Source organism: Giraffa tippelskirchi, chromosome 1 (genome assembly GCF_054371585.1).
Source record: "Giraffa tippelskirchi isolate mGirTip1 chromosome 1, T2T-mGirTip1v1.2.pri, whole genome shotgun sequence".
Lineage (NCBI taxonomy): Eukaryota > Metazoa > Chordata > Mammalia > Artiodactyla > Giraffidae > Giraffa > Giraffa tippelskirchi.
This window is the reverse complement of record NC_137275.1, coordinates 6,360,074-6,383,271: the sequence shown is the minus strand read 5'-3', so window position 1 is coordinate 6,383,271 and position 23,198 is coordinate 6,360,074. Positions and strand designations below refer to the sequence as shown.

General features: G+C 42.4%; 1 protein-coding gene across 1 annotated transcript in view; it reads left to right on the top strand.

The window, feature by feature from the left end:
* Positions 1-23,198, top strand: part of CD38 (CD38 molecule) — a 56,492-nt gene that overhangs the window by 16,750 nt on the left and 16,544 nt on the right. The window contains exons 2-3 of the mRNA XM_081591571.1: positions 17,065-17,194; positions 19,763-19,895. Coding sequence (XP_081447697.1) covers positions 17,065-17,194; positions 19,763-19,895 — 263 coding nt within the window. The remainder of the gene's footprint in view (positions 1-17,064; positions 17,195-19,762; positions 19,896-23,198) is intronic.

Below are 23,198 nucleotides of genomic sequence, written 5' to 3'. Positions count from 1 at the left end.
TGGTACATAGAAACAAATGTATAGAGTCATATCAAATCAGCTTAATGGGTCAACAGTGTTGACCTTTACCGACATCGTTTGCATATCTTAGTTCATTTTGTTTACATCATCTTCTGGCCTGGGGGCCTGCCAACATCTTGTGACTCTCCTATTGATAAGGGTTGATCAGTCAGAACACTTTTGTATCAGGCACAGCAGGAAAGAACCCATCAATAGAAAGTTTCAAGGCAAAACCTGTTTTCGGTAATTTACTTTACGCCTTGAGCTTGAAGAAAAGAATGTGGTCCCATAAAGTCATAGAACAGCAAGCTGAAGATCAGCTCTAAGTAAGAATCTTCAGTTAAATCAACAATTGTCTCACTATTTGTATTACAGCTAAACTTCTATTTATATAAATCTTCAACTATTATGTTTTTATTATATAGGCTAAATACGTTAAGAGTAAAAACATAGCGAGTAAATATAGACTAAGCAACAGTTTCACAAAGCAACATTTCCTATATTTCCCAACAAGCCTTTTTTCCTGCAAAGGGTTTTGTGCCCATAGGGGCTTTCCGTGTGGAGGCTCTCAATGCTGTTTTATTATTAAGGAACAGTCATGCACATTAGCTCCAAAGGCACAGGTACATTTATTAAACAAACCAATATGTTAGCAAAAGGAATTTAGATCAGCATACTCTATATCCCAGATAATTTTATTTAGGGTGCTACCGTTCAGGGGCCTTGTTGATTGGGGTTTTAGACTGATCTATTTCAGAAGAGAATCAGGAAAAGCCTTTTGTCCAAGTCACAGAAGACAAGAAGAGGTCTATTATAGCAAGCGTCAGAAAGAGAGATCTATTTTTAAGGTGAGCGCTGAGGCAGCCTCTCGAGAATCCCCGAGGCCTGAGAAGCCGTGCTCAAATCAGTCCTCTTTCTCATGACTCTGTCATGGTGGGATCTCGTGAGCTGGCTCCCGGCAATGGAAGCCACGTAGAAGTTCATGTAGTTGTTTCGGTGAGAAGTGATTGCGGATTTGGTCTTGATAGATGGTGGTGAGAAGAGGACATAGTCTGGATATATTTTGAAAACAGATTTCATATGATTTGCTACGGACTTGAATATAGGATGTTAGAAAAAAAGAAGAAACAATAAAACTCTGAGGTTTGTGGGCTGAGTTACCAGAAAAATGCATTTCCCTATATTAACGAGGGAAAGACTGGGGTGAAGCAAGTTGGGACAGGAACCACCAGTTTGGTTCTGTACATGTTAGCTTTGCATTGTCCATTGTCATTCAAGTGCAGACATTGAATAGGATGCTGGTTTCTGCGAGTCGAGGGTACTGGGGAGAGGTCTGGGCTGAAGATATGAATGTGAAAGTCAACTGTGTGTAGCAATTCAAGCAGATGTTTCATGTGGAGGAAGTGTTAATTGTCTTATTCAAGTGATTCTGACTGGCTAAATAAGATGAAAACTGAAAATGGACCAATGGATCAATGACTTGACAAAATGGGCTTTAGAGGAGTGGTCACGGTGAAAGCCTGTCATAATGGACTGAAGAAGAAGGGAAGAGAGGAATTGGAAATTGTACATAGATAGCTCTCCCTAGGAGTCTTGCTGGAAAGGAGAGCAGAAATGACATGGTGATTGGATGGATAAGGGGGGATCCAAGATGGGAGAAATTGGCGCTAGTTTGAGAGACAGCTTCTTGAAGTGGGCTGAGAAGCTGTCTAAGTAAAGAATGCTTCTAAACTTCTATGGTTTTCTAAGGTCTTTGACAACTGACCTACCAATATCAAATTCAGCCACATTTTTAAAGTGACTCACCTTGGTTGTTTTTGCTCAAAACTTCAACTTAGTTTTCACAGGAAAAAAGTTTTTCTTTTTTCACTCATCCAATTTATTTGTGAACAGTTTAATGAAAGGGTATAATTAAAGCAAAAACAATAGGCATACACATTTTAAGAATAGGTACATAAAGAGCCAAATGGCAAAAATGAAAGTTCTTGGGTGTACTAGGAAGTAGCCTATTAATTGTGTAGAAGACAGGCAACTTATATAGAGGAAGTGAAAAATGTTGGTGGTTAATGCAGTTCAGTTCAGTCGCTTAGTCGTGTCCAACTCTTTGCGACCTCATGAATCGCAGCATGCCAGGCCTCCCTGTCCATCACCAATTCTCGGAGTTTACCCAAACCCATGTCCATCGAGTTAGTGATACCATCCAACCATCTCATCCTTTGTCGTCCCCTTCTCCTCCTGCCCCCAATCCTACCCAGCATTAGGGTCTTTTCCAATGAGTCAATTCTTCGCATGAGATGGCCGAAGTATTGGAGTTTCAGCTTCAACATCAGTCCTTCCAATGAACACCCAGGATTGATCTCCTTTAGGTTGGATTGATTGGATCTCCTTGCAGTCCAAGGGACTCTCAAGAGTCTTCTCCAACACCACAGTTCAAAAGCATCAATTCTGCGGTGCTCAGCTTTCTTTATGGTCCAACTCTCACATCGATACATGACCACTGGAAAAACCATAGCCTTGACTAGACGGACCTTTGTTGACAAAGTAATGTCTCTGCTTTTAAATATGCTATCTAGGTTGGCCATAACCTTCCTTCCAAGGAGTAAGCGTCTTTTAATTTCATGGCTGGAATCACCATCTGCAGTGATTTTGGAGCCCAAAAAAATAAAGTCTGACATTGTTTCCACTGTTTCCCCATCTATTTGCCATGAAGTGATGGGACCAGATGCCATGATCTTAGTTTTCTGAACGTTGAGCTTTAAGCCATCTTTTTCACTCTCCTCTTTCACGTTCATCAAGAGGCTCTTTAGTTCTTCTTCACTTCTGCCACAAGGGTGGTGTCATCTGCATATCTGAGGTTGTTTATATTTCTCCCAGCAATCTTGATTCTAGCTTGTGCTTCTTCCAGCCCAGCGTTTCTCATGATGTACTCTGCATAGAAGTTAAATAAGCAGGGTGACAATATACAGCCTTGACGTACTCCTTTTCCTATTTGGAGCCAGTCTGTTGTTCCATGTCCAGTTCTAACTGTTGCTTCCTGATCTGCATACAGGTTTCTCAAGAGACAGATTAGATGGTCTGGAATTCCCATCTCTTTCAGAATTTTCCACAGTTTATTGTGATCCACACAGTCAAAGGCTTTGGCATAGTCAATAAAGCAGAAATAGATGTTTTTCTGGAACTCTTTTGCTTTTTCAATGATCCAGCGGATGTTGGCAATTTGATCTCTGGTTCTTCTGCCCTTTCTGAAACCAGCTTGAACATCTGGAAGTTCATGGTTCACGTATTACTGAAGCCTGGCTTGGAGAATTTTGAGCATTACTTTACTAGCGTGTGAGATGAGTGCAATTGTGCAGTAGTTTGAGCATTCTTTGGCATTGCCTTTCTTTGGGATTGGAATGAAAACTGACCTTTTCCAGTACTGTGACCACTGCTGAGTTTTCCAGATTTGCTGGCATATTGAATGCAGCACTTTCACAGCATCATTTTTGAGGATTTGAAATAGCTCAACTGGAATTCCATCACCTCCACTAGCTTTGTTCGTAGTGATGCTTTCTAAGGCCCGCTTGACTTCACATTCCAGGGTGTCTGGCTCTAGGTGAGTGATCACACCATCGTGATTATCTGGGTCGTGAAGATCTTTTTTGTACAGTTCTTCTGTGTATTCTTGCCACCTCTTCTTAATATCTTCTGCTTCTGTTAGGTCCATACCATTTCTGTCCTTTATCGAGCCCATCTTTCCATGAAATGTTCCTTTGGTATCTCTAATTTTCTTGAAGAGATCTCTAGTCTTTCCCAAACTGTTTTTTTCCTCTATTTCACAGTTCAGTTCAGTTCAGTTCAGTCGCTCAGTCATGTCCGACTCTTTGCGACCCCATGATTCGGGGTCAGTTAAGAGTTTCTGTTTTCATTTTTGCAATGAATGATTTGGGAAATGGTCAGGCATTGCATTTTTTTTTCTTGCCATTAAAAATCTTTTTCTTGCCTCAGTTCAGAAAACTACCAGGACAAAGTTTTCTTTAAATGAACTATGGTGTAAAGATCTGCCTGCAGAGCAGGAGACCTGGGTTTGTTCCCTGCATCGGGAAGATCCCCTGGAGAAGGAAATGGCCACTCACTCCAGTATTCTTGCCTGGAAAACCCCACGGACAGAGGAGCCCGGGAGGCTACAGTCCATGGGGTCACAAAGAGTCGGACACGACTGAGCGGCTGTCACTCACACACACTCATGGTGTAAAGAACAGTTGCAAGATGGTGAGAGTGAAACATGAAACTGAATGATAGATGAAATCAAGAACTGCTTTCGTGTGTGCATGGAAGGGAACGAGTGATTATATTCTGCAAGTTTTTGTAGTTGGTCTGAGTGGAGAGTAGTGATAGCTTATCGTCAACGATGTTGGATTCCAAAGAAGATTTAGCTTCGGGACCAGGGACCAGGCTTGATCACTCAAGAGCTTTTGTGTAGCAGAGTTTTATTCAAGTTAAGAAAAGGCTCAGAGAAAGCTTCTGACATAGACATCAGAAGGGCATGGAGAATGCCCCCCTTGCTGGTGTTAGCAAGGGAGTTATATACTTTTTAATTAATTATTACAATAAATCAAAAGAATGTCTCAAGGCTGTAAAAATTTTACTAGACCCACTCCCATAATTTACATTTTAAGATAACAAGATTAGCCGGAAGGTTTTCAGGAAGGAGAAACTGTCCTCAAGCAGGATACATTGTTGTTATATAATCTTTAGTACAGAGTTTAAACTGAGTTGTTTGTTGTGTGATCATCAGTTCCAGGCTTAAAGAAAAAACATTTTATGTGACTAAGACTACGGAATGTGGAGGAAAAACAGTTTGTCCTTTCCTCCTTGAGAATTCCAGACTCCTTTCTCCTCCTTAGGAACCCTGGCCTTCTTATCAACCTGCCTAGTAATTGACTCTCTCAGGAGGAGATCATGGTGTGTTGTTTTTTTTTTTAATATCACCAGTAAATACCTGCTCTGAAACTGTGAAGGATGATGAGAAGGTTGTTTTTAAAGATAAAAGAGAAAGTGAAACCTGTGGTTAGAAGCTTGAATAAGGGCTGCATGAGAATGACATTCCTTCTCCTTTCAGTGACTTTTCTTCTAATTGTAAAAATAAAACATGCCCTTTTTAGAACATTTGGAAAAAATTTTTTAAATGTAGAGAAGAATACAAAATCACTTAACCCCCAAGGGAAGTGAAGTAAAGTCGCTCAGTTGTGTCCGACTGTTTGCGACCCCATGGACTACCTACCAGGCTTCTCCGTCCATGGAATTTTCCAGGCAAAAGTACTGGAGTGGATTGCTGTTTCCTTCTCCAGGGGATCTTCCGGACCCAGGGATCAAACCCAGGTCTCCCACATTGCAGGCAGATGCTTTACCATCTGAGCCACCAGGGAAGCCCCCAAATGGAATTCTAAATACTAGTGGGGCATACCACAAAAATTAAGGAGATGCACAAAAAGAAGCTGTATACCTGCTTAAATGGGTGGCTTCAGCTAAGTAGTTTTATAGATACAATTCAGATTTCCCCTATAATATGACATTGAAAAAATTGCTAATCTACATTTTCCACTTCGTACCTGAATGCATCCACATAGCAGAAAACTATCTACCTCTTTAATAGTCTTTGGATGTTTTGAAGCAGTTAGTAAAGCTTGATTTGAAGTGATGACAATTCCGCCCATGCTTTTACTTGGCCATGATCCGTATTTGCCTTGACATGGTTAAGAGGTTTCTTGTCTCTTATTGTGACTATCAAGCAAGTGGTTTCTGTCTTTGGTGCCCCACAGTTTAAATATTGTAAAATGCATAATAAAATTTCTTCCTTCATTATCTTGGTTTCTCGGAGTAAAATTCTGCATATGAATTAGCTTGTCTAGAGCGGTAATAAAATCTCCTTGGGGATTCTTTAAGAGTAAAGAAAGATGGAAAACATACAGTTTTGTATGCAAACTGGGAGAGACTTAAAACTACAAAGGAATGTGTGAGACTGAGATCAAGGGTAACTGTTTGTATTTGGGGGATCTGATTTCATGTTTAAATACTTCTTGGTAAAAATTTTAAAAGACTTGCATTTTTTTTCTTGTCTAGTATAACTTTGTTCCCACTCATATTTCATGTTGTACAGCTCTTTGGAGCTCCTTCCTGTCTGCTAAATTGGGTGCTGTTCCATTCATGAATTGTTGATCTTTAAAATAAAAAATAATTTTAAAGGTTCGGAAACCAAGATTATGAACATATCCATTTATGGTAAACATTGTGCATTTTGTATCTGACAGGTTTAGTTTTCTTCACCCTTTTCCTTGTCCAATATTCCTTACTCCTTAGCTCATATATCCTCCAAGTCTTTTCCTTTAAACACGTTAACTCATGACAATGTTAAACACATTGAAATGTCTATGGAACAAATATCCATTTACTCATCATGCAGAATTAACTGACAATAAAACTTTTGTCATGTTTCCTTCAGATCTTTTCCCCCTAGTTTTCAAAGAAACAACATGTTAGAGATAAAAATCATTAGCCCCCAACTAAAAAAAGATAATTAGCCCCCAACTAAAATAATTAACTGACAATAAAACTTTTTTAAAAAATAATTTTAGACAATAAAAATTTTTTTTAAAAATAATTAACTGTCAGAATTAACTGACAATAAAACTTTTGTCATGTTTCCTTCAGATCTTTTCCCCCTAGTTTTCAAAGAAACAACATGTTAGAGATAAAAATCATTAGCCCCCAACTAAAAAAAGATAATTAGCCCCCAACTAAAATAAATAAATTTATAAAAAAAAAATAAAAATAAAAAGAGGCCAAAAAAAAAAAAAAATCAAAGTACATCTTCCCTCATTTTCTTCTTTCTCAGATGCAAGCAATACTTGACTCACCTATATCTTTCTAGAAATACTTTCTGAATATGTGAGCACATATGCATACATTCATTTATTCTGCACACATTCTTTCATCTGTGTCTCACTTTTTTTTTCACTTAATAGTGTATCTTGATTATCAATGTAGTTCTGTCTCATTCTATAATAGCGTTCCACTTTATAGATTTGCCAAGTTCTAGACTTGTATTGATGGACATTTAGGTTGTTTTATAACTTCCCTGGTGGCTCAGATGGTAAAGTGTCTGCCTACAATGTGGAAGACCAGGCTTCAGTCCCTGGGTCGGGAAGATCTCCTGGAGAAGGAAATGGCAACCCACTCCAGTATTCTTGTTTGGAAAATCCCATGGACAGAAGAGTCTTTGGGGTCGCAAAGAGTCGGACACGACTGAGCGACTTCACTTTAAACTTTTGCAATAGACTGCAAACTATGCTGCAATAAAATCCTTGGGTTTGTAAGACAGAATTCCAGAAGTCAAAATATTTACCACTCTACATTTTGAAAACATGGACACACTTCTCTTAATGAAGCAGTCCTCTTCATGAGGCAATGAAATTTTATTTCCCCGTATGTTAACTACGCAGGATGTTTTCAAACTTTCTGATTTTTGCCAATCTGAAAAGGGAAGATTGTACTGCATTTGAATTCTAATTTGTGTTTGTTTTGTTTTTGCCTTGTAGAATGAACTTTGCTTTTTTCCACTTACCAATATGTTTTGGTGATTTCAATTACAGGTATTTTAATGATTTATTCATGTTGCTATATGAGCACTAGTTCATTCATTTTAACTGCTGCATAGTAGCCTAGTGAATGACTGTATCCTACATTTATGAATAGATTTTCTTTTTTTAAAGATATAAATTTAATATATTTATTTAAAACCTTTTTTCTTTCTTTTTTAACTATCAAAGATTATGACAGTACAATATTGAGAAGTGTAGAACAAAATGCAGTTATTGGAGGAGAGTTGTCTACCGTGTTCTGTGTTGGCCTCTGCCACAGGTCAGCGCGAGTCAGCCACAGGTACACACGCGCCCTCCTCCCGAACCTGCCTCTCGCCTCCCTTCCCATCCCGCCGCTCTAGGTCTCACAGAATGCTGGGTTGAGCGGAGCGCAAATTCTCCCTTATTCTCGGTTTTTGCTGACCTAAACCACGCTAAAGCACACACATCTACTTGCGCCTATGGTTTTTCTCGATGTTTAGCTAGAGACGGAATTCCTAAGCCACAGAGTGTCATTTTCACCTTTCCTGGGTGCATTAGTTGCTAGAGCCACCATAACAAACGACCACAAACTGGGGGCTTAAACAACAGGAATGTATTGTCCCACAGTTCTGGAGGCCAGAAGTTTGAAGTCAAGGCGTCAGAAGGCTTGGCTCTTTCCGAGGACCCCGAGGAAGCCTCTGTTCCGCGCGTCTCTGTATTCTCTAGACGCCTCAGGCACTCCTGGTCTAGCAGATGGCATTCTCCCTGGCATTTAAAATGTCTCCACATTTTCTTCCTTCTGTGTGTGTCTGTCTCTAGGTCCAAATTTCCTGCCCTTTCTAAGGACCCTGGTCATACTGGGTAAAGGATCACCCTTATTCTCACCTTAACTTGATCATCTGCAAAGACCCTATTTCCAAATAAGGTCACCTTCTGAGGGACTGGGAGTTAGAACTTCAACATCTTTTAGGGGACACCATTTAGCTCATTACAATGGGTGTATCAGTGAAGATGCTTTTGGTGACAAGAAAAAGAATACTCAACTATAAGAGGTCTAAAACAAGAGGTTTTTAATAGACACACATAACAAGACATACAGAAGTGGGGTGGTCCTTGGATAGGCTCAGCAGCTAACCCGTTACTCGGGACCTTCCATCCCTCCATCTCCCTAGGGCGGCTTTCAGCCTTGTGCTTCTTGTCACAAGATGGCTGCTGCAGTTCCAGGCATTACGTCCTTATTTAATGATACCCAGGAACAGAGAGCAGGGGGATGGACAAGACCGCCTTCCCTGCAAGCCTCCTTATCAAGGAATAGCATCCTTCCCAGAGCCCTCCTTCAGTTGCCTCTGTGCTTCCCCTTTGAATTTTATTAGCCAGAATTGGTGCACATGGCTCCCTGAATTGCAGAGGAGGTTTGCAAACTGAGTGTTTGGTATTTGGAATCTCTATGATAGGAGACATGCTTTGCCAGTAGGGAAGAGGAGTGAAGGATATCTATTCGGGTTGGAAAGCAAAGTTGTCTGCTACATCACATGTGGCCAAACTGGCCTCCAAATTTGTGGTATCAATTTCCCTTCACAAAAGTAGTGTGAATTTACTTGTTACCATGCATCCTCACCAGCACTTAGAAAGTGTCAAAATGTTTTGCCCATCTTTTGTGGCTCTAATTTTTGTTCCCCTGATTACTAACGCAATTGATCATTCTTTAGTGTGTTTATTGGTTATTCTGGTTTCTTCGGTGAAAGGCCTATTTTTATCTTTGAATGCCTGTTTTTATATTGAATTTTTTTCTTTATATTGAACATATAAAGATTCTAAATTTTTGTCAGTTATGTGGATTACAAATAAGTTTTCCCTATCTGTGGTCTGACCTGACTTTATTTATCAGGTCCCTTGTCTTACTGAAGATTTTAATATAATCATATTATAGTTTATGGTTGTGCCTTTTTGCATCTTTAAAAAAAAGTTTATTTACTTTTTTGGGCCATGCTGCAGGGCATGTGGGATCTTAATTCCCCAACCAGGGATTGAACCCATGCCCTCTGCACTGGAAGCTTGGAATTTTAACCACTGGACCACCAGGGAAGTCCCTTGTATCTTATTTAAGAATTTATTTTCCACCAGAGGTCACAAAATGTCACATATAATCAAAAAATTTTTAAACATTTGATTTTCATCAGTGCTTTATACTTTTGGAATATATTTTTGTGTGTGATATAATGTAGGAACCTAATTTCATTTTTTCCCCTATAGTTGGATAGTCAGTTCTGTGAGTTCCATCTATTAAATAATCTATTATTTATGAAGGGCTTTATAATGCCACTTTTGTTGCATATCCAGGTTTATTAGTTCATTTCTGGGCTCTAATATGCTTTATGATCTTTTTATCTCTAAACCAGTCCACATTGTTTTAATTACTAATGTCTTGGTATTGAGTAGGGTACCTCTACTTTCTGTTAGTAGATATTAGTTTATATTCTTTTTTGAAATTTATGTAAACAGAATCACATACTCCATATTTTTGTCTCTGGTGTCTTTCACAGCTTTGGCATGATGTTTTTTTAATTCATCCATGTTGTATACATGTGGGTGTACGTATCCATATACATGTGTGTATACATATCCATGTACATGTGTGTATGTATCACAACGTATCTATTCGTTCATCTGTTGATGGGTATATGACTTGTATTCACTTTTTTGATATTATGAATAAAATTTCTATGAATATTAGTATACAAGTTACTGTTTAGACATGTGGTTTCATTTTTCTTGGGTAAATTCCCAGAAATAAAATAGCTGAGCCATTGTGGTTTAGCTGTTTAAGAAACTGCTACACTGTTTCACAAGGTAATTGCATAGTTTTATGTGTTCAATATCAGGGTATGAATATTCTTGCTAGCACTGTTATTGTCGGGCTTTTATGTGTTAGCCATTCTAATGGGCTTGCAGTAGTATTTTAATGGTGGTTTTAATTTGCACTTCCCTCATGACTAATGATATTGAACATCATTTCATGGACTTATTGAAGTATGTATTCAAGTGTTTTGCCAATCTTTAAAAAGTTAGGTTTTTGTTCTTACTGTTGAGTTGTAGGTGCTTTGTTTATACAGAATACAAGTCCATTATCAGTTCAGTTCAGTTCATTTCAGTCGCTCAGTCGTGTCCGACTCCTTGCAACCCCATGGACTGCAGCACTCCAGGCCTCCCTGTCCATCACCAACTCCCAGAGTTTACTCAAACTCATGTCCATTGAGTCGGTGATACCATTCAACCATCTCATCCTCTGTTGTCCCCTTCTCCTCTTGTCTTCAATCTTTCCCAGCATCAGGGTCTTTTCAAATGAGTCCTTTAGCAGATGTATCTTAAACATATTTTCTTTGACTTTGTAACTTGCCTTTCCATCTTCTTTAATGGAGTGTTTTAAGGACCAGTTTTTTTTTTTTAAACCTTTATAAGATCCAATTTGTTCATTTTCTTTTATACAACTTGTGCTTTAGGTCTTTGATCAATTTCTAGTTAATCTTGTGTATGGTGTGAAGTGAGAGTCAATTTTTTTTTTTTTACATATGAAAACTTATTTGCTCTAGTATCATTTGGGCTTCCCAGGTGGTGCTAGTGGTAAAGAATCTGCCTGCCAAGCAGGAGACCTGGGTTCGATCCCTCGGTAGGGAAGATCCCCTGGAGGAGGGCATGGCTACCCCCTCCAGTCTTCTTGTCTAGAGAATCTCCATGGACAGAGGAGCCTGGTAGGCTACAATCCATAGGGTTGCAAAGAGTCAGACACAACTGTAGTATCATTTATGGAAAAAGTTTTCCCTTGCCTTCTTTGACTCCCTTCTTGAAGGTCAGTTGACCATGTCTTAGTCAATTCCAGAGACTGTAACAGAACAGCATAGACTGAGTGGTTTATGGGCAACAGAAATTTATTTCTCGCAGTTCTGGAGGCTGAACATCCAAGACCAAGATGTCAGCGGATTCAGTGTGTCCTGAGAACCCACTGCCTAGTTCAAAGATGGCCCCTTCTTGCTGTGTCCTCACAGGTATTAAGGAAGGAGTTCTCTGGGTCTCTTTTATGAGGATGCTAATTCCATTCATGACAGCTCCACTCTCATAAGCTAATTACCCCAAATGCCCCACTGCCAAATACTGTCATCTTGGGAAACAGGTTTCAACTGTGAATTCTGGGGGGACACAAACATTCAATCTATAGCACCAAGTATGTATGGGTTTCTTTCTGCCCTCTCTTCTACTTCTTTGATTTGTATCAATTCTTTCATGACTCCTACATTGTCTAGATCACTGAAGCTCTTTAGTAAATCTTGAAATCAAATAATGTAAGTCCTCCAGCTTTTTCCCTTTGATTGGTTTGGCTAGCTTGTATAATAAAGTTTAGACTCAACTTGTCAATATTTTTAACAAAGCATGCTGAAAGTGTGATTTGTAATTTGAAACCATCTTACTATTGAGCCTTCCAACCCATAACTATGGTGTATCTATTTTCTTGAAATGTTAATCATTCAGTTGTGTCTGACTCTTTGCAACCCCAAGGACTGTAGCCTTCCAGACTCCTCTGTCCATGGGATTCTCCAGGCAAGAATACTGGAAAGAGTAGACATTCCCTTCTCCAGGGAATTGTCCCTACCCAGGGATCGAACCCAGGTCTTCTGCATTGCAGGCAGATTCTTTAATATCTGAGCCACCAGGGAAGCCCTTAGGCATTTGAAAATTTCTCACAGCAATCTTTTGTTTCAGAGTACAAGTTGCATATATTTTGTTAAATTTGTTAATATTTCCCATTTTTACATTCCTATAGTTTAATATACATGTATATATTCTACTTTGATATAATATGTAGTATATAGTTTTTATATAGTACATAATGTGTAGTATTAAATATATAGTTTATAGTGTAATAGGGGACGACAGAGGATGAGATGGTTGGATGGCATCACCAACTTGATGGATGTGAGTTTGAGCAAGCTCTAGGAGTTGGTGATGGACAGGGAAGTGTGCTGCAGTCTATGGGGTTGCAAAGAGTCAGACACAACTGAGCAACTGAACTGAACCGAACCGATACAATATATTACATATCGTGATCAATACCGCCTCGACCCTAAGACTTCTCCATCCCAGTTCATGGCAACGCCATCCTTCCAGTGTCTCAGGCCCCAAACGCTGGGATTATTGACTCCTTATTTCTCTAACAATACTTATCCTATCTGTTAGGAAATTTGCAGTGAATCAAAAATTTATCATCACATCTGCCACCACCCTGGTGCAAATCACCATTGGCACTTGTCCAGATTACTGGTCTACCTCTCTCTGCCTTTTCTGCTTTTCAGACTGTATTTAACAAAGCAGTCAGAGAAATGCTGTGAGACCTAAGCAATGTCAGGTGCCTCCCCCGCTCAGCACCCACTATGTCTCCTCAGCTCACCATGAGGAGAAGCTCGCTGAGCTCGGCCCAGTAGGACAGCATCGCCCTTCTAACCTCATTTCCGTCCACTGTCCACCTTGCTCACTCTGCTCCAGCCACACTGGCTTCTCTGCTGTTTCTGGATCACACCAGGCACCAGGGCTATTGTGAACGCTGTTCTTTCTGCCCAGGATGTGGTGGGTGTCTGTGCAACTAACTTCCTTGCTTTCTCTGATCCTTTGCTCAAATGTCATCTACTGTCCTCCCTGTTTAACGCCAAACACAGACCCTTCCCATGACTTCTGACTCTCTTCTCCTGTTCTATTTTCCTTTTCCCCCCATAGAATTTATAAATTGCTAGGATACTCTGTAACTATTATCAGTCTTGCTCTGGTAGAATGGAATTCTCCCAGGACAGAGTTTTGTCTATTTTGTTCACTGCTGTATCTCATTTGCTCATAAACATGCTTGAAACAAAGCAGATGCTCAACAAATATTTGCCAGGTGAATGAATGAATGATTTCTGAGCTTTCCTTCAGCCTGAAGAGTCTTCTGATTTTGAGATTCTGCTGAGAAAATCCTCACTCCCTCAGTGAATGCTGTCAAGCTCTTTCTCCTCCCAGTAGGTGGCAGTATTCACCTGCAACGCAGGCTTCCCGGAGCCTCAAATTTGAGACTCCACTGACTCCTGCATTGTGGGCAGATTTTTTATCATCTGAGCCACCAGATCCTAATTTCTGTTAGGACTCAACTTCGTTTTGGGGATAAGTTGTTATTGTTGTTCAGTTGCTCAATCGCGTCCGACTCTTTGCGACCCCATGGATTGCAGCACGCCAGGCTTCTCTGTCCTTCACCATCTCCCTGAGTTTGCTCAAACTCTTGTCCATTGAGTCTGTGATGCCATCCAAGCATCTCATCCCCTCTCTCCCCCTCTCCTCCTGCCCTCAGTCGTTCCCAGCATCAGGGTCTTTTCCAATGAGTCGTCTCTCCTTATCAGGTGGCCAAAGTGTTGGAGCTTCAGCTTCAGTCCTTCCAATGAACATTCGGGGTTGGTTTCCTTTAGGACTGATTGGGGATAAGTGGGGACATGATTTGAAATCTCCTGCGGGGGCAGCATTGTTTAGCAGAAAGAGAGGAGTTTGGAGGTAAGGCAGCTGTCCTGCTTGCTGACTGTTTGGCTTTGGGTAAGTTGCTGAGCTCTGAGACTAGGTAGCTCCAAAGCAGGGGAGAGGGTAGTCCCCCCCACTGACCTCCACACACACACGGAGGGCTGGTGTAAGAGTTAAATCGGATGCGTCCACGGTGAGAACCTGGTGCATGCTGTGATGTTTACACCCTCTCCTCGCTCCTCCTACCACTCCCCTGCCTCTGGGCCCTGGAGACACCTGTGTGAGTGGGTCAGAGGTAGGAAGAAGGGGCAAGCGGTGAACAGGAGGGAATACTCATGGTGGGAGGGAAGCTGGTGGGGGTCTGTGGGAAGGAGATGAGTGGTAGGAAGGGGGAGGACATCTCAGTGACCTTGAATCCTGACACTGGTGCCCAGCCTGCATGCATCGAGACTCTAGGTCAGCAACTAAGGAAGCAAACAGAAAACTGCTATCACCCTGGGAGCCCAGCTCAACCCAGAAAGTTGCTTATGACAAATCACTTCTTTCAGAAGCTGCTCCTGGAGCTTGTCAGGCATGAACACTGATGAAGCATGCTGATTTTTTCACAGTCTTCCCTGGTGGCTCAGATGGTGAAGAATCTGCCTGCAATGGGTTGGGATCCCTGGATTGGGAAGATCTTCTGGTGAAGGGAATGGCTACCCACTCCAGTATTCTTGCCTGGAGAATCCCATGGACAGAGGAGCCTGGCAGGCTACAGTCCATGGGGTTGCAAAGAGTTGGACACAAATTAGTGACTGAAAAACAAAAAAAACAGTTCAGACTGCTGGTTACCATCAATGCCTGCCCACCTACCCCCATCCCCCGAGAACACCCACACAACAACACCTGTGGCTGAACAAGGTGGGTTTATTGCTCTTTGCAGAACAACTGGACACTCACCCTAGGGACGCACAGGGGCAGGAGAGGGCTCCATCTAAGGATGTTGTATGTTAGTTGCTTAGTCATGTCTGACTTTTTGCAACCGCATAGACTGCAGCCCACCAGGCCTCTCCATCCATGGGATTCCAGGCAAGAACACTGGAGTGGGTTGCCATTTCCTTCTCCAAAAGAAACTATAGAAAGAAAGAAAGTGAAGTCTCTCAGTCCTGTCCGACTCTTTGCAACCGCATGGACTGTAGCCTACTAGGCTCCTCCATCTATGGAATTTTCCAGGCAAGAGTATTGGAGTGGGTTGCCATTTCCTTCTCCATCTAAGGATGTTAGAAGGGACTTAAAGGATTCGGACTTGTTTTATGAGATTTTGTCCAAGTTTCAAGGAGGCTGGTTTTCCCTAGATGCTGCCAGGAGGCATAGGGGATGGGGGTAATCCTTCATGTGCTAAGTCTCTTCAGTCGTGTTCGACTCTTGCAACCCCATGGACTGTTGCCTGCCAGGCTCCTCTGTCCATGAGATTTCCCAAGAGGCAAGAATACTGGAGTGGGTTGCCATTTGCTTCGCCAGGGGATCTTCCCGATCCAGGGATCGAACTTGCGTCTGTTACATCTCCTGCATTGGCAGGTGGTTTCTTTACCGCTGAGCCACCAAGGAAGGCCATAGGGGCTGCACCTCGCTGATATTCTCTGATTCCTGGGCTCATCAGAAGGAACGAGCCACTTAATTTGGCCAGCCTGAGTCAAGGAGGCAGAAGACCCTTGGAATGGCGGCTTGGCTAGTGCCCTACAGGGACAACAACACAGGCTCAGAGGGAATAAAAAACTGGAGGCTCGTCCTTACCCTCCTGGGTCCAGCTGTCTGATCTGATATTATACTTGGAATGCCAAGTCCAAAGGCCAGAGTTTGTCCTGATGACAACAGCTGAGCTCTGCCAATGGAAACCCACTCCCTGCCCCCCTGAAGGGCTCAGGTTCACTTGCAACACAAACTCACAAGGGGAAGGTCCAGCTGGGTCCCCTCCAGCACCCCCTCCTCCCCTCCATCTCTGCTGCCTCTCCTGCCTGCCTGCTCTCCACCAGGGGCTGTTTGGAGGGGGCCATGGGGTTCGAGTTTCTATTTCAAAGACTTCTCTCCATCTTTGAGGCCGGCACAGGCTTTTTTCAGAATGATTTTTCTAAAAAAACACAAGTCACCTGAGGGCACCTCCATGCTTCCACCTACCCACCGTCTTCCCCTGGAAATTAGGTAAGATTCGGAACTGTTTCCTTGGTCTGAAAGGCCCGGGTGATCTCCTCTCGATTAATTTTCTGACTTGACTTCTCCCCCCTGCTCCCCTTGTTCTTTCCTCACCTCCTCAAAATCAGCAAGTTCTTTTCTGCCTCAGGGCCTTTGCACTGGCAGTGCCCTCTGCCTGGACAGACCCCTTCCCAACATCTAGTCTTAGGGAGCCATCTCCTGACCAGCCTTCCTAAGGTGGCCATTGCACCAAAATTCCCCACTGATTCCCTACACTCTTATCATCACCTGTATTTATTTTGTTAGCTTATTTGGTTGTTTGTTTCCGATCTGTCTCTCTGAACAGAGAGGAGCCTCATGAGGGCAGGGACCTTGTAGGGCAGGGAGGCTGATGCTCATCCCATAAGGACGCTGTACACATGAGATGCAGTGGTGTGGATGAACCGCTTGGCATACAGTGACTTTCTCAGTGAGACTTCTTTGGTGTGTGTGTGTGCTCAGTCGTGTCCAACTCTTTGTGGTCCCGTGGACTGTAGCTCACCAGGCTCCTCTGTGCTTGGGATTCTCCAGGTAAGAATACTGGAGTGGGTTGCCACGCCCTCCTCCAGGGGACTTCCCCTACCCAGCGATGGAACCCGCATCTCCTGCATCTCTTGCATCAGCAAGATTCATTACTGCTAGCGCCACCTGGGAAGCCTTGCGCTCTAAACATATATTTGAAATCAAATTATTCATCTTTGACTTTGCTTCCTGGCTTATCTCACAGACGCAGAAACTGCCAAGCGATCAGGCAGGCATTCACGAGTGCATTCATTTCCAAGGATCCCTGCAAAGCAACAAAAGAAGACTACAAACCACTGATCGACCTGGAATATTCTACTGTGCCTTGTCACAAGGTAACTGGGGCCAAGTTACGGATTTAAACACTGAACGTAAAAGCCAAAGGGAAGCGGTCATGATCAAGGTGAAGGAAGAGGAAAGTTGGATATTAGGATGTAGGCTTGATTGACAGGGAGGGAGCTTGTGGGCCTTTGGGAGAGCAGGATGTCACAGGGATTCAGGACACCCCGGGGGACAGGAGGTGAAAGAGAGAATTGGGGATGTAGAAAGAAGAAAGGGAAGTTGGCCAAAAATCAGGCAAACAAACCTAACATAAATCCCAACCCAATCCAAACAAAAGCAATCCACCTGATAAAATTCAAAACTCTCCCTGACCTCTGGTGATAGAGATGATGGTAACAGCAATGCCTTTTTGAATTTTCTGAGTGGACTTTTTGCTTACAAAGGACTCTCTGAACCGTATCCTGTTAGGTTTTCACTGTAACCCTGTGAAATAGGCGGGTCAGGCATCAGTATCTCCATTTCACCAGAAAGAATACCGAGACTTCGTGAGTTTGGGGACCATGATGACTGAGTTTGATGATCCTGAAAGTGCCCAGCTGAAATGTACAGGGTTCAAGATTTAGAGCCAGACAGCCTGGATTTTAATACACTATTTATACTGGAAAAGGTCTATAACAGAGTGCATCTTTTCTTTTTTAAAAACTTTATTTATTTTAATTGTAGGATAATTACTTTACAGTATTGTGATGGTTTATGCCATACATCAGTATGAGTCGGCCATAGGTATACATGTGTCCTCTCCATCCTGAACTCCCCGCTCCCATGGAGTGCATCTTTTCTAAAATTGACGTTTAAGATGAAAATTCAGTGTGCCCCAAATCATCTTCCTGCAGCCCTGAAGCCTTAACGCCACAAATTACAACGTCTCCTCCCATTGTTAGAGCTGCAGTTACTATGGCGCTCTGGTTGGTACACGTACAAGGCCCTTCACAGGGGAGCTGCTCGTAGATTACCACCCAGGAGACGCTGGCTGAATAAGCGATGGGACCACTGACAGGAGACAAGCACATGACTTGCATGTCTCATTTCATCTCAGCATCTTGTTCCTTACAATTATTATCTATGGTAGCTAAGAGGTCAAGAATCCACCTGCCAGTGCGGGAGAGGTAAGAGACCAGGGTCTCAGTGCAGGAGACATAAGAGACCAGGGTCTGATCCCTGGGTTGGGAAGACCCCCTGGAGGAAGGCATGGCAAGCGTTGGTTGCTAAGTCATGTCCAACTCTTTGTGACCCCATGGACTGTGGCCCACCAGGCTCCTTTGTCCATGGGATTCTTCAGGCAAGAATACAGGAGTGGGTTGCCATTCCCTTCTCCAGGGGATCTTCCTGACCCACGAATCGAACCCAGGTCTCCTGCATGGCAGGTGCATTTGTTACAATCTGAGCCACCAAGGAAGCCCCTGAAGCATGGCAACCCACTCCAGTATTCTTTCCTGGAGAATCCCATGGACAGAGGAGCCTGGAGGGCTACAGACCATGGGGTCACAGAGAGTCAGATACGACTGAAGCGACTACACACACACCATTTTATGGATGGGGAACGTGAGGCTTAGAGATTCTTCAGTCGCCCGAAGTCAGACAGCTAGTGAACAGTGATGCTGGGCTTTATACAGGCAGCGTGACTCCAGGGCATGGCTTCAAAGTGCCCCATCCACTGCCTCCTACTGAGAATGAACAGATCCACGGAACAGAAGATGGTTCTGAAATTCGACTTTACAAGGGACCTTTACAAGGGTCCCTGAGAGAGCTCACCGTGTTTGTTCTTTTCCTTTGTTTGTAAGGGGCTAGGGGAGATTTGAGGGGGAAAGCAGGGATTATAGAGCTCTTTAAGAACCAACGAGCAGTTCTGCCAGAAAATGGCATGTAGAAAAAGTTGTTTTGCCAAGAACTTTAGGAATTTGAAACTTCCTAATTCCTTCCCCAGATGTGTTTGGAGCTTTAAAAATTCTAAGATTTTTTAACTTTTTTTAAATTTAATTTTTGGCTGCACTTTTTAATTTATTTTATTTTTAAATTTTTATTTATTTAATTTTGGGTCTTTGTTGCTGAGCTCGGGCTTTTCTCTAGTTTCTGTCCATGGGCTCCTTAGCGCAGTGACTTTTCTTGTTGCAGAGTGGGGGTCTGGGGGGTGCAGGCTTTAGTAGTCGTGGTTCATGGGCTTAGTTGTCCCTTGACATGTGGGATCTTCCCACATCAGGGATCGAACCTGTGTCCCCGGCATTGGCAGGCAGTTTCTTAACCATTGGACCAGCAGGGAAGTCCTATTATAAGATACCGATTAGGAGCTTTCCGGCTCTTTTACTGAAATCCAGAAAAATCACTTCACTTTACATTGTGACCTAGAGAACACACACACACACACACACACACACACACACACACATGTGCACACGCACCCTCTCACTCACAGACATTGATGATGCCCACAGTACTTACTCTTATACAGGTCATTTACGTGATGTTTCCCATGTTTTCCTTCATTTAAAAAAGATGCACATTTGGTGTTTTTATTCAACTTAGTAAATCGATCTCAATAATAGATTGTGTTTATTCTTTCCTAGGCAGTCCTTTGGAGCAAAACAAAAGAGCTGGCTCATGCATACGCGGAACAGCAGCGCCTGTGGACGCTGGAGGATACGCTGTTGGGTCACCTTGCAGACGACCTCAGCTGGTGTGGAGAGCCAGGCTCTTCTGGTGAGATTCGGGCAGCCCCGGGGACACACAGGATGCAGGAGCCTCGCACCCAGTTAGTGCTCCGACAGGGGCCCCTGTACCCTTAGAGACAACTCGGGCTGATGGAAGACAGTGTTCTGTAGGCCAGCTCACGTTTTCTAGAACAAAATGACTTCAGGGTTTGGGACTGTCCAAGCTTCCTGATTCTCTCCTTTCTGAGGGAAGGTGTAGCCTGCTTCAGAATGGTTGGTGGTCTGCTTTCTCTAAGGGCATCATTCGGGACCAAAGAATTCTCAGGCAGGAGGAGCCTCCGGGGAACCAGGTGGAAGTCCTTGATTTGCAGAACAGCCCCCAGTGGCCAGGTGCTGGACTTCTCTGTCTCGGGCTGTGGGTGGCTTTGCCAGAGATGAGAGGTCCCTGTACCTTCCTAGAAAGACCTAGAACACCTCCCTGCAGGAAGGTATTTCTACTCAGAAAGTCTGATTACACCTTCACTTCTTTTTATCCTTCTCTTTTTATTTTTAATGTGGGTATTTTTACTTTATATTGTTTTATTTTTTTTACTTTATATATTTTATCCTTTATATTATTTTATTGCTTTTGACTTTCCAAAAAAAAAAAAAAAAACTTACTGTGGTGGCTTCTTCAACCCAGATGCACACTGTTTCCAAACACAAAAAGGATGCACTCTTTTTTAAAAAAAATAACTTTATTTATTTGTTTTTGGCTGTGCTGGCTCTTTGCTGCTGTGAGGGCTTTTCTCCAGTTGTGGCAAATGGGGGCTACTCCCTAGTTGCCGTGTGCTGGCCTGCCATTGCAATGCCTTCTCTTGTTGCGATCACGGGCTCCAGGGCACATGCGCTTCCATAGTTGGGGCCCATGGGCTTAGTTGCTCCTTGGCATATGGGATCTTCTTGGATCAGGCATTGATCCGTGTCTCCTGCATTGGCAGGTGGATTCTTCACCACTGAGCCACCAGTGAAAAAGTTGGCTTAAAGCTCAACATTCAGAAAACTAAGATCATGGGATCTGATCCCATCACTTCAAGGCAAATAGATGGGGAAACAGTGGAAACAGTGGCTGACTTTATTTTCTTGGGCTCCAAAATCACTGCAGATGGTGACTGCAGCCATGAAATTAAAAGATGCTTACTCCTTGAGAGAAAAGTCATGACCAACCTAGACAGCATATTAAGAACCAGAGACATTATCTTGCCAACAAAGGTCCATTTAGTTAAGGCTATGGTTTTTCCAGTAGTCATGTATGGATGTGAGAGTTGGACCATAAAGAAAGCTGAGTGCAGAAGAATTGATGCTTTTGAACTGTTGTGTTGGAGAAGACTCTTGAGAGTCCCTTGGGCTGCAGGGAGATCCAACCAGTCCATCCTAAAGGAAATCAGTCCTGAATATTCATTGGAAGGACTGATAGTGAAGCTGAAACTGCCATACTTTGGCTATGTGATGCGAAGAACTGACTCATTGGAAAAGACCCTGATGCTGGGAGAGATTGAAGGCGGGAGGAGAAGGGGACGACAGAGGATGAGGTGGTTGGATGGCATCACCGACTCAATGGACAGGAGTTTGAGTAAACTCTGAGAGTTGGTGATGGACAGGGAGGCCTGGCATGCGGCAATCCATGGGGTCGCAAAGAGTTGGACACGACTGAGCAACTGAACTGAACTGCGCCACCAGGGAAGCGTCTCCAATTTTTAAAACTGAAGTATAGTTGATTTACAATGTCCTGCTGGTTTCTGCCGTATAGCAAAGTGACTCATTTAAACACACGTATGCATTCTTTTCTAATATCCTTTTCCATTATGATTTATCCCAGGAGATTGCATGTGGTCCCCTGTGCTATACCATAGGACCTTGTTGTTTGCCTACCTTTGATTTTGAGGCTCAGCGTATTTGTGTATTTAATGGTGGACATTTCTATTTCTGATGTTAACTGACAGCTCATATGTATTAATCCTTTTATTGGGATGTTTATTGCTTTCTTAAAGAAGTTCGATATAAGTCAACAGTGAATGCTACTATTTATTGGGACTTATAATAGTACCAGTCATTGCTCTGTATGCTGTATGAAGATCTGCTCACTTAATCCCTCAGGACTCCTACGATGATCCCATTGTACAGATGAGAAGCCTGAGGCCCAGGGCCGCTGAGTAAGTTGTCAGCTAGTGAGCGATAGAGCTGGAGCAGACCCCGGATTACTGGCTGAAGGATCTGTGTTCTTCACCACGTGACATCCTGCCTGTTTTCTGTCACATATCTGTTTTTCCAGCTTCTGTTTTTCTTTTAATGCTGTTTATCGTCTGTGTTTTGCCCACAGAAATGCCGGCAAGTCTGTCAACCCTGTCCCATTTGGCTATTGGGTTGCCTATTTTGCTTAGGTTTTCCTCATGCAAGATTGAAGTCTTCTATATTTTTATCTAGTGTTTTTATTTTGTAATTTTCAATTCATCTTTAATCTAGACTTTCCACCCAGAAATATGACATATAAATATGTCTCTCTGTTTTTTTTCTTTTTGGCTAACTTTCAGTTTTCGCCATATTTCTTGCTTTCCTTTTTAAATTCCCCTCGTTGTAAGTTGGGCTTCCCAGCAGCGCTATGGTAGAGTCCACCTGCTTTAGCTTTTGATGGTCATTCATTCAATCCTTTTAGCTTTTCAATGTGTTTCCTTTAAACTTTTTAAGTTTTTTTCAATTTCCCACTTCAATTCTTTCTTAAAGTGAAAAGTATATAAACATCTACTTCTCATCTATTTCCCATTTAGAGTTCTTTATTATTGCTTTCTTTTCAATTGAATCCCGTATAGGTCATTTAATTTTGTCAGCTTCCTTCTTCTTTGGCCTCAGTTTTTATTGATTTTAACCTCTTCCCCTTATTTTGTTTGCTGTCTTTCCATTCCTAAATTTATGTTTTAATTGTTCTACAGTCTGGCTTAAATGCTTTTTCCTTATTTTTTGCTACATTAATTTTGCCTTGTTTGTTTGCTTTATTATGAAAATGATAGTTTCCATTGTAACCTTCTAATTCCTTTTTTTTAAAGAAACTTCTTATTCTGCTTTTTAGGTACTTGATTTCTCTTTATTGTAAAATTTCTCTCCTTTTTTTCCCCCTGTGACTTTAAACTTTTATCTAATGAGCAGGTGGCAAGGGGGAGATATCCTTGTGGGCGGGAGGTAGGTGAAAAACTCAGAGACTTCTCTCTGGATGTGGTTGTGAACTTTATGTTCATGAAACCCTATGAACAGGGGCACCGTTGTAGCACCTTACAAAATGTATGTTCACTTCATTATCATCAACATTTTTGCCTCTATT